This window comes from Convolutriloba macropyga, chromosome 10, assembly GCF_964194025.1.
Source record: "Convolutriloba macropyga chromosome 10, txConMacr16.3, whole genome shotgun sequence".
Taxonomy (NCBI): domain Eukaryota; kingdom Metazoa; phylum Xenacoelomorpha; order Acoela; family Convolutidae; genus Convolutriloba; species Convolutriloba macropyga.
In genome coordinates this window covers 47,921,158-47,941,922 of record NC_134477.1, presented here as the reverse complement: position 1 = coordinate 47,941,922, position 20,765 = coordinate 47,921,158, and the positions used below count along the sequence as shown (strand labels likewise).

General features: G+C 34.0%; 1 protein-coding gene across 2 annotated transcripts; it reads right to left on the bottom strand.

Annotated features, from left to right (window-relative positions):
* Positions 1-12,018: 12,018 nt before the first annotated feature.
* Positions 12,019-17,400, bottom strand: LOC142348623 (myeloblastin-like). 2 transcript variants are annotated; one of them, XM_075400032.1, is made up of 2 exons: positions 17,379-17,400; positions 12,019-12,890 (listed from the first exon to the last, which is right to left on the bottom strand). In XM_075400032.1, the coding sequence occupies exons 1-2, from the start codon at positions 17,380-17,382 to the stop codon at positions 12,067-12,069; spliced, it is 828 nt and encodes a 275-aa protein (XP_075256147.1). In that variant the 5' UTR covers positions 17,383-17,400; the 3' UTR covers positions 12,019-12,066. The 2 variants fall into 2 exon arrangements, 1 of the variants encoding a protein (XP_075256147.1); XR_012760756.1 differs by lacking the exon at positions 17,379-17,400 and adding an exon at positions 16,732-16,821 and having other exon boundaries at positions 12,806-12,890.
* Between the last annotated feature and the right edge of the window lie 3,365 nt (positions 17,401-20,765).

Here is a 20,765-nt window from a genome sequence, read left to right as displayed (position 1 = left end):
TATATATATATATATATATATATATGACTAGCCTTTTCATTTTCTCTGAAGCCAGTTTGTTCCAATAAATGGACATTCAATAGAAAAATACCATTTTCTGCCATTAATTTTTTAAAAATCTTTTTTAGATACGTATCAAATCCAAAGTTATTGTTTCAGTGTGGACTGCACCTACATTATATTAAATTCAAATGACCTCTGAATACATTATGCGGGAAGCTTTGACATCAGTCAGTGTTTTATATGACCTTGTATGAGTTCCAAGATATTTTTTAAATTTCTTCCAAAAACGAAAAATGTGCAACTTTTTTGCTTTCAAATTCTTTGTATAATTTTGTTATTATTTTCAGGAGCGTGGACATTGGCAACAAATTATCCAAGAGCACGAGTAAAAAAAAATCCGCGCATTTTCATCAATAATGCCAGCTGTCAAAACGTCTTCCTAAATTGTGAACAACTATCGTGCAAAGTAAAAAACTTGATGTGTTACTGTTACTGTCCACAAAGCCTCAAAATTAAATGATTAATTTGATAAAGTAGTAGGTTGCCAAAAATATTATCCAGTTTTACATCAGAAGTTCTAGGTTTTCTAGTAAACTTTTTACTGATATTTCTCCCTGGATTATTGGTGAAATCTGTTTGTTGCAAATGGTTTCCAAAGATTTTCAATTCTCGGATTTGTTGATGATTTTTGACAGACTGACTTGGTTTAGTACATATAAAATAGAAGAAGACTCAAAAATCCTGAGAATTTTACGCTCCATTATATATTTGTGAGCCTAAATTCTTAAGAAAGCTAAGCACAGTATATCACACAAAGTTCACGGAATTTCGAAACCAACTGATAAAAAAATTTTCGAGAAAAAACAAAAATTGATTGAAATTATCAATTAGAATTTCTCCGCAAAAACTGAATTCTGTACTAACTTACTTTTTTCTCTTCCACTATATCTGTGTCCTATAACAACATGAGGCTCAGAAATGTGCGTTCAGATGTAGCATTCCGACGCCGCTCATACACATTTGGACTTTATTGTCGAGAAACAAAGTTTCCAAAAATTCACATTGTGTGGGCATGGGTACAAATTTTTTTAAATCAAACAACTAATTAAAAAAAAGTAAAAACATGCAAACAACTAAATTTTCTAAATAAAATCTTGGCTTTTTCTTGGACTATAGAGAACTGCTTGCTATTAATGAGATTACGAGAGGTCAAAACAGCAAAAAGAAACAAAGAAATCTAATTACGGTGAAAATTCAGTCTTTATTTGTTTCAGAAAAAAACGCCTGGCAACAATGAAGTATCGGAATAAAGCTGCGCTAATCAAACTCATTTGTTTTTATTCACCACAAAGCTAATGGGATCTGTCCTTATTGAGTTTAGTTAACAATAAGTCTAAAACAATAACAAAATAGGACAAAATTCAAATATCCATGGAAATTTTTACACCAAATACTTTCGGAAGTCACGGTCATCAATTTCACCCAAAATTTCTTTCATTTACTTCACATGTACATTCAAGAGATTTCATTGGGACCTGCCACTGATGAGACCATTTCATAAGGCTATCAGCTATCAACAACAACTAACAAAACTCAAAATTTTAAAATAAAATTCAGAAAATTCAAAGTGCTGAGGACGTTGAAATCAAAGCTTATTGAACAAAATGACTATATGTGTTTTTTAGGCCTCATGTGATTGTCAATAAATGTGCTTGTGATTGTCAACCTCCGGTGAAAAGTTTTTAAGGGGCAATGTAAAAAAGATAACAAAAGGAACCAAAACATTTGACCATTATCAAAATTCACATTTTTTAAAGTAATAACTTACTGTCAAATTTATAAAAAAAATCAGTTAAAACAGAAAACTGGTTCGACTAAAGCCTGATTCGCAAAACTTAACGGATCCTGTCTTGAATGAAACTAAGTTAAAAATTGACCAAAAATCAAATTAAAATCTTCAAAGCTGTTTATAGATTTTTTGAAGCAAATAAACGTAAAGTCAACAGAACTGACGTTCTATAAACAGAAGTTACTACAAAGTTTGATATCTCTTTACAAAGCCATTTAGAAATGCTATTAATCAGAATATGTAATATGGATAAAACTCAATTAAAATTTATGAGAAAAGTGGAAACCAATAAAGGCGTACAAAATTTACTCAAAACATTATGTTTGTTGAATTGGACCTTCCTTCAACAACAAAGGGAGCTGTGGTTGTTAATGCAATTATATTGTAACAAAACACCTACAAAACTGCATATACTGGAAGTATTTTTGTGAATCTTTAATGAAATACTGAGTTATTGTTGCATTTGTTGTTTTTTGTTTTCTTAGTACTTAGACCCATTAACCAAAGATCCAATCAGTTTTCCGAAATATTATAATTGTACCCATGTAATCTATTAAATTGACATTGTTGGCTGTTAGGATTTTGGAGGAAAAAGTTTTTTCCTTCAAATTCTTTCAAAACAGGTTTTTTAGCGTTGTTCCCTTTTTCTTATTTCAGCCAGCTTATAGGTTAGTTACAGTAATGACAGGTCCCATCCTCTTTCTTGCAGAACAAAAATTATTCTGCTTACAAGTATTATGTTTTTGCTAATGTTTTTTCCTTGAAAAGAAATTGGCTAATCAAATTTAAGACAATTTCACTTAAAACATAAATACTGTTTACAGGTTAATTTTTCGTTGCTATAAAAAGAAGATGGGAGCTCAAAAATGAGGTTGAGGTACGATTTGGCTGAAATAAATTCAAAAAAGGGCTAGTCTTTACCTCTTGGGGAATCCATTGAGACTATTTACATTTCAGATTAAGGCGTAAGACTAAGACCGGAGAATCGAATTGAAGCAAAACTAAGAAATAATCAATAAATGTTTAAAAAGCACATTGTAAAAGCCCTAAAAACCATGACGTTATATCTCGGAACAAAATACATGTTCATTCTGATTCAATTTGTTGTAGACGAGACGACTCATTTAGTGAACTTTTAAATGAAAACAGTATTGTGTGAAATTGGCCTAAACATTCAAGGTCTATTTTATAGGACAGGGCCAAATATAATGCTAACCCAATTTACTGCAAAAATTTGCACTCAAATCAATAAAACCAAAATTGGCAATACTATTTGCTATACGACAAATAAAAATGCTTACTTTTTTACAAATTTAGGCGTAATCCATCGTTTAGCAAAGGGGAATTTAATATATCAAGAATAAATTTCGCAATTGGGATAAAGATCCAAAAGCAAACGTTTTAGCTCCGGATAACCAGGAAGCGGAATTAATTACAGTCCTCACTTAGTGTATGTTGTTTAGGTCTGTACACGCTGTCTGTATATTTGGACAAAGGTGCTTTAGAATCATATTTTTTAGTTATTTTTACAAAATTATCGGAAAAAGTTGTGTCAATATATAGATTACAAATGAACCAACGACAAAAAAAATAATTTTACCATTTTTTCTGATAAATTACAAACTTCTTAACTTTTATATGTAAACTGAGTATAGTTTTCTCCATAAGATAAAAATTTGCATTATTCATTTTTTTTAAATATGGTTCGATTGGAATATTTAAAAAATTTGTTTGATAAATTTCGGAAAATTTATTCGAACTTGTTGTGAATGGATGTATCAAATTGTACTTATTTGAAACAGCTTCCTTTAACAAACTTAAGCTGATTATTTTCGGACTGTGAATGCAGCCTTGAAAAATGCTTTTGGGTTTTTATCACTAACATTAATTTTTTCTATTTGAGTAATCAATTTTAAATTGTGACAAGGGATTCTCTTCATTCCAGTTAGTTAATAATCAAAAATCTAGACATTGAGTTAAACGTTTTCAAACCCAAATTCTTCGACATTATCAACAAAAAGGCATGTGAAAAATTCTTTTTAGCAGCTTTTTGACTGATTGGTGATTTTGTACATTCCTTGGTGATTAGAAATCAGACTTCATTTCATCAATCAGTCTAAGCAGAAGTTTGTGACAAAATTTGGTTGTGAAAAACGTTTCTTGGAATAAAAACTAATGAGAGCAGCGGACTCTAGCTGATTAAATTTTTTCTACGCTTGTAAAACAGTTCGTGGTTTTTATGTTTTGAAATATCTCTTGATCTTATACCTATCAGTTTAATTGCGTTGCGAACATTTATTTCCAAATGAGAACTGAAATAAGCTTATGGTAGAGGTGATTTTGATAATGCAGCAAGGTATAAATAGAATATTCTCATTTACAAAAAGTTCTCTTTAATAAAAATTGTTCTTCTTTACATATCTTTCATCTTAATCTGTTCACAATTTTTTTTTACTAAATTCTATTTAGCTTTAAATTGAAATTGGTTGATGGTTATCTTAATCCGTGTGTTGGAACATGCGCTGTTTCGGTTATGCAAACCAAAACTTTTTCAACCGAAATGAATTTTATTGGAAAAGTTTTCCGGGCCTTAATTCTCTTTTATCAAGTAGTGACAGTAAATGGATTTCTGTACTCTGGCTTGGCATCAATCCAAGTGAGCAACTCGAAAACACTCTTTAATAATTGATAAATTCTATTTCCAAAACGCGGAAGCTGAACAGTTCTTAAAAGCTTCTTGGGCTTGTGTAATTTTTGGAAAAATTTGGGTCCGTTTAAAGGATACATATGAACGAAGTCCAAGCAGTTAATCTTTTATTCTGATAAGGTACAGATGTCTTTTTTCTTGCGTAACAATTTATGATAATTGTTGCAAACATTAGGTTAGAAAGAATATTATATTAAAAAATGGTTTGATTGAGATATTTGAACAGCTTTTTTTTTGACAATCACAGAAATCATATTCGAGGTCGTTGTGTTCGATGTATGTACAAAATGAGGTTAATGCACTGTGCTTATTCTAATCGATTTTCTTTAACAATTTTTAAAACCTGATTTTTTTGGCCCGTAAATGCAGCCAACAAGAACGGTCAAAACTGTAGTGGTCTCGAGCACAAGCAACACGATACTTATTATCTCAATAATTGAAATTAAAAGAGCCTAACAGTACAAAGAATCACAGGTATATATAGTCGCTACCAGTATGAAAGTTCACAGAGCCGTCTAGATAAGGATAAACTGATAATGTTTAATTTACACCTTAAGTACGAGCAACTGATAATGGTTAATTCACAACTTACGTGTAAGCAAATTTTCCCCTTGCTGTAAATGGCAAGTATTTGTGCAGTTTTTTCGCACTAAACACATTGTTCTTCTAACCTGAGAACATGTCTCTGGTATCTACAGGGAGGATAATCGAGTTGGTTTACGGACAGCACTAATCGTGGGGAGGTCGAATTAAATGCTCAAATTTATGGTATATGCACAGTGATAAGAATGTGGTATGAACAAATTTGAATCGATGATTCGGTTGACTTGATTAGCCATTGTTCAATAAAATTACTCCTAATAAGACATCAAATAAGAACTTTTGTTTATATTTAAATTTTAACTTAACACTCTAAGTTGTGATCTTTGTGATATATCACATTCTCCTTCTTTTTAAAGCAAGTTGCTAGGGACAGCTTCTCAAAAGTCCTGCTGTTTGTTTTTTTTTATGTCTGCTTGAAGTTCTCATGGCCCCTGAAGTTTGTCCTCCTTCAGTTGCTGGAGTTTTGTCTGTTGTGGAGTTGGACGACGCCAATTCTACATTGTTCATACTGCTCTCAGATTGAGAGCCTGTAGATTAATGATCAGTAGATTCAGTCTTGATATCATCAGGTTCCAGCCACACAAATTGGTTGTCATTAACAAACACTTTCTTCTTCGAATTATGGCTGGATGAATAAAGTTGTCGTTCCTTTGAGTAAAATGAAGGTAGTTGGAGCTGTTGGTGATCTGCTCGTTGGTTTGAAGAAGTCTTGTTCTCAAAGATCAAAGTCAGTGACTGATGGAAATCTCAATGTGTCATCAAAGCCTGCTGTAGGAAAGCGTTAAGCGACACACTAGGATTTGGACTCCAAGCTTGAATAGCCCGTTTCACTGTTTTGACTGCTCACTCGGTAAGTCCATTTGCTCTTGAATAATTGAAGGATGAATCCATCGTTTTAATCCCCAGTGATTCACACCACTGTTTTAGGTAACCGCTAAAAAATTCGGGACCATCGTCTGATACTACGTTTTTGGTATGCCAAATTTTTGGTGGCTTGCAAGGATTTGACCCATGCACAACTTCACTGTGAATGAAGCTCTATTTGCCGCTGGACGGATTCTATCCAACCTGATTTCGCGTCTACTATGACTAAGATACTACCCTTGTCCTTAGCGTAACCTAAATCCACATGGAGTCGTTTCCAAAGTTCTGCTGCCTGCCAAGCAGATACTTTTTTCCCCATTTTAGGCTTGTGCTCTTGGCATTCTTTACAATTACTAATATATCGAAGAACGTCTTGATTAATGCCGGGCCACCAAGCTATCATTCGGACTGCTGTTTCAGCTGCGTTTTTGCCTGGATGGATATCATGAGCTTTGGTCACCACAACATGTCTTAGTTCGGGTGGATTGAAAAGTACAGCTCCACAAAAGAAGGTTCCGTTGGTGATTGTTAGGGCGTTTTTCTGTTTTTCAAAACCTTTCTTTGCTTCTGAAAACTGATTCCAGTTTCCGATTTTAATTCGTATGATGACATCTCGGAAGAGTCGATTCGATCTCAGTTCCATTTTGGTTTTTGACTGGGTCACGAGGTTGATGGGAACAGAATAGATACTGTCAAGAGCAGAGCCGACCCAATCATCTTCATCGCTGTCGTCGAAGTCTAATCTGCTCAAAGCATTAGCGCCGTGAATCTGCTCTCCGATTGTATTGTCCAAGTCGATGTCGAATCCCATCAGCGCTATTACCCATCTCGTGATTCATACTGATGCAGTTTTTAGGAATTTCCTTGTTTGGTGCAAGGAGGTATTTGAAAAAATTTTTTTGTCAATTTGCAGATTGAACCTCCTTCCGAGCAGAAATTTTTTCAATCTTGTGACCACAAAGACGAGTGCAAGTGCTTCTCGCGGAATGTTGGATTATTTTTGTTCAGCTTGTGAAAACTTCCTTGAGACATAGATCATAGGATGTCCTTCACGTAAGAAGCCTCGACCTTCGCTTCTTTCGTCAAGCTGAAAGGCTGTACTAGTGGGTTAGGATATAATTCACTTCTTTTGTTTTTGAAAGCGTTTTGTTCTTCTATTCCCCATCTGAAGTCAATTTTTTGAATTTCCTTCAAATTAAAAATTTTTAAGCAAAATCTGGTATCATTCTTTCTTACAAATTCGCTAAGCCGACGAAAGATTCGTTTGCAATCCTTCTTTTTGAATCGTCGGCCTACTCGATTTGATATTTTTCATCTGGTAACTCAATTTGGCCAATGTAAAAGACTCAATGTAGTTTATGGAATATGTTCTTTTTGTCTGGGGTAAGATAGTCCTCGTCAATAACTTTGTCAAACCGCTGCCAAACTACTGGTACTGGTAATGCATCCGTGAGCTCACCAGGTTGCACGAGCTCCAGGATGCCCATAAATACAATCGTCTCAAGTTTCTCTTTGACCCTCTCTTGTAGAAGTGGAGGTATGTTTCTAGCCTTGCAGAACATAGGCTGTTTTACCGGTAAGAGTATCAGAAGAGCTTTGTGTCTTTTGACTTCAGGTGTTTTTCCATCACACATTGTGTTGATTCCATTTTGGTGTAGAATGTCTTTCCCAAGTAGTCCAAATTCTTTGTCCGATTACCCAACTGCACGTTGTTGTTGCCCATACTTACTTCCATTCCACTCAACATCAAAAGTCGGTGATCCCTGAAGCGTCAGTTGATGTTCAACATAGGCCCCAAGACGTCTTATTTTCCCATCTAACTGAGGCTTACCAAACTGTCGGGATGAATGATGATATTACATTACTATCAGCACCGCTGTCAACTTGGATTGTTTTTGTTGTGGTCTTTCAACGTAATGTACTCTGATGTCACTGACATACTAAACACATTTTCCCGCGTATATTTCATTCCCTTCTCCATGTCGAAAGGTTTTTGATCAGACAAATTACAGTGTTCCTCGCAGAAGATGTTGTGCCGGTCGGACTTACCTGACTTGAACTGGTTTTTACTTCGGCATCATTTCGCAAAGTACCGCACATTTTCACAGATGTCACATTTTTTGTTCAAAGCCGGACATCGCCTGCTACTGTGTGGCTTAACTCCACATCTATTACACAAATGACCATTGCCTTTACTATCCGTGAAATTTTCACTCGGTTTTCTGAAGGAGTTTTTGAAGTTGTATCCCATTTCTTCCTTAACTATAACCACTTTATTACCTGCTATAGAACTCGAAAAAGCCTCTTCTTGACTTTTGAACTGTATGTTTTTTGTAATTTTACAAAAAACCATCATTTGTTTAGTTTTGATGCTGTCTAATAGTCTTAATTTTGCCTCAGGGACTCTGAAACAAAAGGTTAACTTTTTAAACCAACCGTACTCGAGGTTAGTCACTGTTTTTAGTGTCTCGAATTCACAATACCGTGCTTTTCTTAGGCACCCTAGAAAAACATCGTGTGATGCTCCAACGCTTTGGCCAACGCACAGAATTTAAGCTTTTTCTGCCGCTATTATTCTTTCTTTAGGAGAAACTTGATTTTGAATAGCCGATCTGATGTCTCTATACGAAGTGCCTATCACATCCCTAGGAGTCATTAGGCCTCTAAGTTTAATAACTGAATTTTGCTCGCACATAGAAACAAAGAGTTTAGTTACCTGTAGGTCCACTATAGTAGCATCATTGTTGATCTTGTTTTCTTTCGTCTCTGCGCAATATTTTGCCAAAAAAGACATAATCCACGAAGTTGCCGATTCTGCATTCTGTAGGTCCCAAATTTCTTGTTGGTCAGTGGTCTGAACACCATTGTCGCAGTCTCGAGCACGGGTAACTTGAGTTTTGTTATTTTTATTTTTGAATTTCAAATGGCCTAACAGAAAATTTCGAATTTTTTTATAGGCGCTATCAGAATGAAAATGTACATAACCGTCTAGATATAGATAAACTGATAATGGTTTACTTACACCTTACGTATCAACAAGTTTTGCCCATGCTGTATATGTCGAATTAATGGCTCAAATTCATGGTTTTGAGCATTATTAAACTTGTGGTATGAACAAATTTGAAGCAACAATTCTGTTCATTTTTGTTTGTAGCCATTATTCAAAAGTGAACTTCAACCAAAACAAGTAAGAAAATTTTGTTTGTATCGAAGTTTTATTTTAAACTCTATGTTTTGATGTGAGCAATATATCACAATAACGAAACTAGAATCGAACCAGTAGTGTTTTGGAAGTTTTTATCTGCTTTTTAAATTGTTTGTTTCAATAAAACACTAAAGTTTGTGTTTTTGTTGCTCTAACAACTCAATATCAATCATTGTCAGCATATCATAATTTTTTTTTAAATCTGGGCAATCAGTCTTGAAATTACAAGGGATTCTCTTCATCCGAATCAGGCGCTATTAAATAATGATCTAAAGTTTCGCAAACCTAAATTGGGATGCGTCAAAATTATGACCTACAAGGCATCTGCTATTTTCATTTTTTCAGCAGTTTTTAGATTAAATTTTTACTTATTTGTTATTGGAGTTCATATTTCATTCCAACACTCAATCTACGCAGAATGGTTGTTGAATGACTCATATTTGTGACAAATTTTTCTTTCAAATAATATTCTATGTAGATGAGTGAATGAGAACAGCGTATCCTTCAATAAAGTTTCGCAGAGTGCGCAAATAAGTTCGTTTTTTTAAGCCTTTGAAAAATATTTTGATCTTAGCAATAAGCTAATATGATTTAAAGGGGTAAAAGACAATGAGGAAATAGGTTGAATTAGAACTCAAGTGGGTACTTTGACTTGGCGATCTCGACCAATGGTCTCAAGTAGTTATAGAACTACCATGACTTCATTTAAGGTAGGTATTCATCCATTACAAATTCAATCCAGTCTTTGAATAAAGGTACGTTAGTAAAGAAACTTCCATTATTTCAAACTTCCCTTAGGGTGTCGTCTCTGGACACAGAAAAGCTGGCAATTCCCAGAAGGCAGTCTGGAACCATAGATCTGGAGAGGAACTTGTAAACAGGACCTCCATCGTCCATCATGCAAATGTTGCCTTGCTCAATCAAGGGTTTAACACATATCATATCTTCCGGACAAAGTTCTGGAAATCTTGAATTTCTGACGTGATGATTTAACACAGTCCGCTTAAAAATCATCTGCTGTAATTCATTCGGTAGAATTGTGCGGGTTCTTTCTCTAACGCACGAGCCCATACCACAAATACAATCGTCTCAAGTTTCTCTTTGACCCTCTCTTGTCTTTCACACAAATGACCATTGCCTTTACTATCCGTGAAATTTTTACTCGGTTTTCTGAAGGAGTTTTTGAAGTTGTATCTCACTTCCTTCTTAACTATAACCAGTTTATTACCTGTTGAAGAACTCAAAAAAACCTCTTCTTGACTTCTGAACTGTATGTTTTCTGTAATTCTACAAAAAATCATCATTGATTTAGTTTTGATGCTGTCTAATAGTCTCAATTTTGCCTCAGGGACTCTGAAACCCAAAGTTAACTTTTGAAACCAACTGTACTCGAGGTTAGTCACTGTTTTTAGTGTCTCGAATTCACAATACCGTGCTTCTTTTCTTAGGCACCCTAGAAAAACATCGTGTGATGCTCCAACGCTTTGGCCAACGCACAGAATTCAAGCTTTTTCTGCCGATATTATTCTTTTTTTTTTGAGGAGAAACTTGAGTTTGATTAGCCGATCTGATGTCTTTATACGGAGTGCCTATCACATCCCTGGGAGTCATTAGGCTTCTAAGTTTAATAACTGAATTTTGCCCGCACATAGAAACAAAGAGGTTAGTTACATGTAGTTCCACTATTGTAGCAGCATTGTTGATCTTGTCCTCTTTCGTCTCTGCGCAATATTTTGCCAAAAAGGACATAATCCACTCAGTAGCCGATTTTGCATTCTGTGGATCTCAAATTTCTTGTTGGTCGGTGGTCTGAACACCATTGTCGCAATCTCGAGCACGGGTAACTAGAGTTTTGTTATTTAAATTTTTGAATTTCATTAGGCCTAACAGTAAATTCCGAAGCTCTTTATAGGCGCTATCAGTATGAAAATGTACATAACCGTCTAGATATAGATAAACTGATAATGGTTAACTTACACCTTACGTATCAATAGGTTTTCCCCATGATGTATATGTCGAACTAATGGCTCAAATTTATGGTTTTTGAGCATTCGTAAACTTGTGGTATGTACAAATTTGAAGCAACGATTCTGTTCATTTTTGTAGCCATTATTCAAAAGTGTACTTCAACCAAATCAAGTAAGAAAATTTTGTTTGTATCGAAGTTTTATTTTAGACTCTATGTTTTGATGTGAGCAATATATCACAAAAACGAAATTAGAAACGAACCAGTAGTGTTTTGGAAGTTTTTTTTCTGCTTTTTAAATTGTTTGTTTCAATAAAACACTAAAGTTTGTTTTTTTGTCGCTCTAACAACTCAATATCAATCATTGTCACCTTATCATAATTTTTTATAATCTGGGCCATCAGTCTTAAAATTACAAGGGATTCTCTTCATCCCAATCAGGCGCTATTCAATAATGAGCTAAATTTTCCCAAACCTAAATTGGGATGCGTCAAAATTATGACCTACAAGGCATCTGCTATATTCATTTTTTCAGCAGTTTTTAGATTAAATTTCTACTTTTTTGTTATTGGAGTTCATATTTCATTCCAACACTCAATCTACGCAGAATGGTTGTCGAATGACTCATATTTGTGACAAATTTTTCTTTCGAAAATTTTTCTATATAGATGAGTGAATGAGAGCAACGTATCATTCAATAAAATTTTGCAGAGCGCGCAAAAAATATTTTGATCTTACCAATAAGTTAAAATGATTGAAAGGGGTAAAAGACAATGAGGAAATTAGTTGAATTAGAACTCAAATGGGTACTTTGTCTCGGCGATCTCGATCAATGGTCTCAAGTAGTTATAGAACTACCATGACTTCACTTAAGGTAGGTATTCATCCATTACAAATTCAATCCAATCTTTGAATAAAGGTACGTTAGTAAAGAAACTTCCATTATTGCAAACTTCCATTGGGGTGTCGTCCCTGGACACAGAAAAGCTGGCAATTCCCAAAAGGCAGTCTGGAACCATAGATCTGGAGAGGAACTTGTAAAGAGGACCTCCATCGTCCATAAAGCAAATGTTGCCATGCTCAATCACAGGTTTAACACATATCATATCTTCCGGACAAGGTTCTGGAAATCTTGGATCTTTGACGTGATGATTTAACACAGTCCGCTTGAAAATCATCTGCTGTAATTCATTCGGTAGAATCGTGCGGGTTCTATCTCTAACGCACGAGCCCATGCCACAAAATCCGATTATTTCCTTATCTATATCTTTCGTAATTGTTGATTCGTGTAAGTCACATAAACGAATTGCAATTTCGTTGCCATTTTCAATCGCCTCGTCTGTTTTTATCAATGCTATGTCATTATGGGGAAGTTGGTCGTATTCCATATAAAGAGGGTTCACATGAATACTTTCAATACTGTAAAGTGTCCGGGGTGACTCTTTCTGAGAAAAATCGCCCACTTCGATTTTGAGTAATTTTGACAGGTGTTTTATAGAGTGGAGACAATGACCAGCCGTCAGTACAAACCTGTCACTCAAAACTGTAGCTCCGCAGTATTTTTGTCGGTACAGTAAACGTGCATAAAATGACCTTGGAGCTGAACTGATACCACTTACAATGAGAAAAGTTAGATTTGACGTCACAATGCGATTATCAGTTGAGTTTGTCTTCGGTGTTAAGACCCTGTCATCTATAGTTAAAGAGTTACAACTTGATATCCAAAAAAGTAGGATTGCTGAAAATGTTAAATCCATATTTTGATTAAATCTGTATTCAAGGTTGCCATCACAAAACAAACTAAACTCTAAATGCTTGTTTGTGTATTTACAATAAACAAAACTCGCTGGACAATTTGTACACCCCAGACTGGATATAATAAGAAATATACGGTAGCTTCAGCAAATGGTTCAGTATCATGTCTATCATCATCATAGATGTAAGAGGTGCTAGAATTTTGAAACTCTCTGAACTCATGGAAAAGTAACGGCAAAGAAGGTGTTTGACAGAATAACTTTGTCAAGAGGCGATGCAGCTGTTAATTGATACTGCTGAAAACCTCTTGTACACGTCAGTAAATGACAAATTTGTTTGTTTTCAATGTTCATATCAGCCATAGTTATGACCATACACAACTTGTGATCTGATATCTAATTAAGTGCTCAAATTAGTTAATTATCAGAGTATACAACTATTAAAATCAAATGAAAATTAACAAACTTTTGATATAATTTGTAAAAGTTTTTTCGGTATTCATGTTTGAGGAATTTTCTTAAATTTTTATGCTTAATTTTTCTACTTTACTGTTCTTTTGTGCCAATAAAAAACACATATTTAAAATTTTAACCATTAAATCAGTTTTGGAAGGTACTTTTAATTACAACAAGCTTAGAACTCGAATACTCTACAGTTTAAGTACACAAAATTAATGTAACTTCCTTAGGCAGAACTTTTTTTTGCTTTATAACCTGAAATATCTACATAAATCTCAAAAAAAGCCCAGAACCCTGATTTTTTAATTGGAAAATGCTTTTCCGGACAATAAATATAAATACATGGGTCTTTTGAGTGCGGTTTAATTACTCTCATTATTACGAAAATTATCATTCAAGATCTTGGTAAAAATTTTGGAGTAACCAGAAAACAATAGATCTTTTGAAAATTGCTATTAAATTTTTCTGCATTGACTTGAAGCGTGTGCAGCTATTTCTTTATTCGCTATTTCTCTAATTTTTGCCTTAACAAAATTATCATGCGGCCTTAAATTTTGCTGCGTAGGTAGTCTGGTGGTCCCTCAAAACCATAAAAATTGGACTGAAAAGCTCTGAACTAAGAATTTTCTACGGAGGATTGTCATTTATATTTGGAAAAAAATTCAATATAAAAAACCTCGGATCCTCCCCCACTAACTACTGAGACCAATACGAAGACCTTTCCAAATATTAATGATAGTTCTTAAAAAATCTCCATCAACATTTTATTTTCGAATTCAGATTGTTATCCCCAAAAACTAGAATCTTATATTGACGAGCTTCGGCCATACAATAAATGAAAATGCATGAAAAAACAAGATCAACAAAACTATTAGATGTTAAACTGGTAATTAAACTTATGAAACTCTTTTTAACCCGTCTGACTCGTTGATTCTGCTTAAATTTCAAAAGCCAAATACAATAGCCAAAAATTCTTTTAAAAATGACATTCTGACGAGCGCATTTTCCAGATCTCTAGAACCAAACAACTGGCATGCTCAATTCAGTAAAAGTTCGCTTGAAACTATGAAAAATGCTTATCATTGACGCCCAAAGTGCAAACTTCACTGAAGAAAAAACAGTCTTTTCAGACGCTACATTAGTCAGCCTTTTGTTGCACAGAAATATTCGCGACAACTTTAAAGCTAACAAAAATCCATCATTACTTAAGAAAGTTATAGCAAAATAGCTGTTGTCAATAAAAAATAAATGAAAAATACAAAATTTTTAAAATTTTGATCTGAAGATCATTGGTAATGGCTGTTACTGGTAATCAGATGGCTCATTCAATCAAGAACATGAATCAAATTAAATGTAATGTATCAAAATGCGAAATAAAGATATTTTGATATTTTGTATACAATTATATTTACTTTTCTTCAGATTTCTTAATGTTGACACAAAATTACATTGTGCCACATAACTTTGATTGCCCTTGTTTTCTATTTGAAATAATTTCAGGCCTACAGGTGAAAAATTTGTTGCTGATTTTCGTGCAACGTCAGGCCTTCACATGAAGTTTCTGTTCAGTCTTACACATTCATTGTAAAAAAGTGTAGTGTGATTGAGATCAACAATAGCCAAAGCAGTGTGAGTGCCAAGAAAACGGCATCACATTGATAGAAAAAACGTTTTCAATATTTGTTCCGGCCTCACTTTAGTGGGGGATGAACTATGAATTCAAATGGCTTTTTCGTTTCTCGGAACTTTTGCTGATCGATATATTCACCGTAGAGAGTTGTGAGTTGTTTATTTGAAGAGCCCATCCTACATAGATTATATGCGTGAAAAGATTAACCTAGGTTTAAATTTTTGTGAGCATTTAACGGACTTCCGTTGTTTTCTTCACATTTTCCGTTCTTATTTGACCAAATTTTTGCCAGTTTTGCAAAAATTTGTTGAAATTGTTAACAAAATGTTAGTGTTTTCACTTTTAAGGGAGGCTTGTTGGTTGGTTTTATCGGAGTCCATTGGTTAAAATTCTTTCGAATTTGAAAAACTTTTCGAGTTTCAGACGTTTAAAATTAACAATGGCTCCAAGTACGTTCTATGTCTCCCTTTGTTTAAATATGCAGGAAAAAAAGATCTAATGTCCGCTGTCACAAACCTTGTCAACTTCAAAAAAAAGTCTACTGTGACTTTTGTTTCCTGTAGGAGTCTTCTGGAATTCCAGTTTTGCCGCTTTTTCAAAGAATTAACTCAATAATTATACAAAAAGCATTCCTTATTTTTGGTTTAATGAAATGTTCTTTTTGCTAATTGGTCTCATTCGCATATGTATGGAAAAAATAAGTGTTATTTTAATGTCTTCAACACTGCTGTTTCGATAAATTGTTTGTGAAATTTTTTGTCCATATTTTTATTTGTGTTCTGTCCATATTTGTTCTATTTTGTCACTCTATGTTTCGGTTTTGATAATAGCAGGCACAACTGGCTTCCCAAGCAGTTGCCACTTAATTTTTTTTTGCTATAGGTTGACAACTTATAGTATTTTTTAATTTTAGAAAATATTTATGGTGAATATTCAGTGGATTTTTTTTAGCTTATTCAATTTTTATCATTTTATAGCTTGGTCTCTGTAGCGACAGTTCACTTCCATTTTCTGGTTTACAGAGGTTCCATTTTTTAATGGTTTTATTTTCAGCTAATGGTTTTTTGGCTTAGGTACTACTCGTTTTCAGGGTTTCTACATATTTGTTTTGTACTACGCAAGTAATTTTTGGATATTTGCCCGTTTCTGCGTTTCCTTGGTTTCCTGCCACATTGTCACACTAATGGGGTAGCTGATTTGGCGTTGCATGTGCAATTGAAAAATTTTAATGTGGTTCATGAATGGCTAATTGTTTTAACTGTTGCAGCACCGCTTTCTTAATGATTTCAATTATTTTTTTTGTATTTGCATTTTTTGTGGTTTTCAGACAAATTATGGTAAACGACAGATTTCAATTGCTTGCGATGAGGTATAAACTAGCAGCTTGTTTAATGAGTCGAGTTGATGCGCACTATATAACTCAGGTCATCGTAATTTCTTCTTCAAGAGGAAAACTCTCAATATTAAGAAGCCACCATGAACTTTAAACAGGTGTTCAAGCTCAAATACTTTCAACGCTTAATTTTTGCAAAGTAAAGCTAAATAAATTATTTATTCTTGTAAAAATTAATGTTTTGAAAAAATACCTATGAACAGGGATGGGAGGTACTGACTTGTGCTACACTCAGATTCATGACTTTAAAATCTTAATGCTATTTTGCAAATTATGCTATAGTGCGTGAATCACAAACCTGATTTAGACAAAATCCAATTTAACACGTGAACAAATTACTAAATAGTTTTCAACAACTACTATCATAAAATCACAAACTCGATTTCCGAATTCCATGACGAGATAATATCACACCACTTTGAGAATGCCAATTTAATACCAATTGAATACCAATTTGTCGACAAACATTTATTTGTGTATATCTTTAACTTCTTCATTTGTCAGACAATTAAGTCATAAATGTGGATGAGTGAGGTCGGAACATTATGTGAGAATGCATATTGCCGAGCCTCCTTGTAGTGTTTTTATAAATGAAGAAGTTTACAAAAGTTACAAACTGATGATTGTACGATAATTTGGATCGGTTGCTACTTGTGATCAGACGGATGATTCGGCATCACGTTGCTGGAAAAAAAATTACAACAAAATTTGTTTGACGAAATTGATTTTTTGCTTAATGCTCTGATTGAGGTAAAATAATTTCACACAAGTTAGGGGACAGTTACACTGTTTCTCGCCCAAAATGCTTGTTTCACAGCCGAAATGAGCTTTTTGCTAAAAAGAATGGTCGTACTCCGTTGTCTCCAGTTATGTCCACTTCAAGATTCTGCTCCTAAATGTGGCATGACTTTCAAAACTCCCGGGAGAATAGTTGATAGAACTTACTCATTGTAATGGTTAGAAGAAGTGTTTGTTACTAGAGTATATTCTTTGTTTGCGTAATTAAATAGAATTAAAATTGTTTCAGCCGATATTGATCAATTTTGTTTCCTGGTTGTTCATCAGTAATGCTAAATGACCATTCATGGTGTTTTGTAGATCAAAGTCCATAAGCACCGTTGTTTGCCTGAAAATGTACTATTTGTGTTTCAATTAGTTTAATTAAAATGAACTCGCAAAAACTAATATGGAGTTTTTAACAAAATTTTAAAATTAATAATGTAAGAAAATAAATAATGCCATTTCTCTATTTTAGTTTTTCATTCGTTTCCTGGGCATAAGTTTCGTTGATATTTTTTGCAAATTTTATAGGTAAGTTAAAATTATGTTGACATATTGACACTAGTTGAATTGCTAGAGGTCACTTGTTACTAGTAAAATTGAACAGGTTGTTTTGGGTACTTTTCAAAGTTTTAAAGAATATCAATTTCTGTTTCTCATTTTGTGAGCTGATGCCTGGAATTGTTTCTTTAAAATATTTTATACTCAGTTTCTCTCTGTGCGAGTCTTTCGCGCTCATTTTCGGCAAAAAGCAGTGGAGTCTTTAAGGACGATACAAAAACGCAATTAATTATTGAACTGTTGGTTTTTCTAAAACAGCTCTCATGAACGATAGTCTATATACAAAATACAATTAGTGCAAGCAAAATTTTTTCTCAAGAGTGTCAAGTTTTGACTTTTTTGATTTTAAAAACCACTTTTGTTTTGGAATAATGCGTCTATAAAAACAACTTTTAGTCACGCAATTTATTAGGTTAGGGAGCTTTTGTGATTTAAGGGAAACTTGCGTTTTGTTAGTGAATTGCGAGTTAACTGTCCTTAACTTCAAGTCAACAACAAAATTTTAGTCCGTAAATGCAAAGATGACTGAAACTTGCAGGGCAAAAGTTTACTTGGTTTCTCTGTACCGTGTTCTACCATTTTAACACATTATTACAGAACCAAAATTTAGTCCTAGATTCTGGTTAAAAATCTGTGAAACACGCTGGACGAATCGTGGAATGGTTCTATGTTAAATAATTTGAATGAAGCCTATCGCCTTAAAGTTCTCTTTTGCTGAACCATGAATTAAATGAGAATTACGGACTTGTTACACTCACTTTAGTATAGCTGTAAGTCAATAAGCCATTTTATTTTCAGACTTTCGTATCTGCATGTGTTTAATTTAGTGCCTTTTCCCAGTTTTTAGACTATTCTGCTGGGAGTTTAAAAAATATTCCTTTTTTAGAGTCTGTCTACTAGTTCTTACACATGAAATTTTCCGCCATAATTGAGTTATTATCGTGTAAGGTTTGATATTTTGAAAAAGGTCAAATCGGATGATAGTTCAGTTTTCAATGTTTTTTAAATTGCAATTTTATGAATCAATGATATCAATGAGAATTATGATATCAATGAGAATTATGATATCAATGAGAATTATACATCGATTATGTCCATTCAGTTCATGTGCGAATTTTTCAGACCAAATTTTTGATCGAAAGGATATTTATCGTTTAAGATCCAAAAAGAGAAATGTACACAAAAAAGTAAAATTTTGTTGAAAAATTAAAGATAATGCCCTCACAAGCAATATATCAATTGGAAAAAATATATAAAACATTGGCTACGTCCAAAAGAAAACTTTAGAACTGTGATCAATGAATACGCGAGCTCAATCCATTTTTCATTTATGCTTAATTTAAGATCTTTGAAGGTATACCAGAGACAATCATTTTGCAATGCTGAAAATATAGTTTTTTTTAATCAATAGTTCTACTGCTAAGTTCTGCAATTAGCTTATGTAACCTCTGATCTCTACTTTTGATTGAATCATTATCTAATTTAGGGCTTATGAGACTACAACACATTTCTTGGTAGATAGAATTCTCTAAGATCTACTGTGTTTGAATTCTTAACATAAAAGCTGCCTAACAATTTTCATCGCTTAACTAATGATGTGTCAGAAAATTTTCAGATTTTGAACGATGAGAATTTCCAGAATTAGTTTGGTTTTTCAATTGTATAGCGTAACGCAAAAGTTTACCTTGTCCGTGTTTAGAAACAACGGAAAGAAAGCTGAAAGAAAATAAACACAGGAAAAAGGAAAATAAAATGAGGAAGAGACATTTTTGCACAGGAGGAGTTTTTCAGATCTTTTTCTTGTTGCCGAAAGATTGGTTTTTATTTTCAAAGACGTGCACTAATTTTTTTAATAACGGGTAAAGCTCAGAGTAAATTGTGGTATTGGCGTAAGTCATTCATCAATCAGTTTTCCCCAACTCATCGTTACTTTATTTGTTCATGTAACCCATGCTCCAATTGTCATGGTAACTATATCTGTCTTTGGAATTGAAGGTTTCTCTCTTTTGTAATTAACAATAAGTGGGACAACTGTCTATTAAAAGTCTATATATAATATAATAAAGGGGTAGTCTGTTTTCTTTTTCCCCTTTAAAGTCAAAATATCAGTTACTGAAAATCACAGTCTGCCGATGGCGTGGTCAGTCCCTCTTGTCTTCGCTGCGCAATGACCCAGGTCGAGGTAATAATTTGTCCTGTGTAATGACCCAGGTCGAGGTAATGACGCAGACCGCTTTTGAACGCACACAGGGGTTATGGTGCGTTCAAAAATACACAGACGAGGATTTTTTAATGAGCAACATGAAGGCACCAGTACTTACGGTCGAGCCAAAGTCTGCCCCATAGACGAGCCAAAAACTGCCCCATGGGCGCACCAACTCTGCAACATAGACGATCCAAAAACTATCCCATAGTCGCACCACTTCTGCAACATAGACGAGCCACCTTCAGCCCCACAGACGAGCTAGAAATTTTATCATAGGCGAGCTGACGTCTGCACAATACAATTTTTAAACATCTTTTTTATAGCAGTACTGTCGGAAAACTGTCTCAAGTTGATTGCAAAAACCAACTTTCGAGATTTTTCAGTATATTCTGGGTGTGTTTCCCTGGGGACCGGCTACGGCAGAGTTACGAACAAACAACTATAAGAGAATTGAGCAGAGCACTAGAAAAAAAAACTAGGCTCGAAAAGCTCTCTCCAAAACAGACAACTTTATAAAATGACAACTATAAATGACAAGTTTATATCATGAAACAAATAATAATGAATAATTATTAAACATACCAAGTTTGGATTGATTTGAAAAAATCCTTGGCCCGATAAAACTTCTATATTATTGAAAATAGAAAAAGCAAATAAGTCGATATTTCCGATTGAAATACGAACTTTTTTCTAGGACAGTTAGGCGGACCATTCTCTCTGCATTACAACCTAAATAGTTCTGGTAGTCTGGGATATCAATTTGGTTCACTTTGAACAACTCCTTT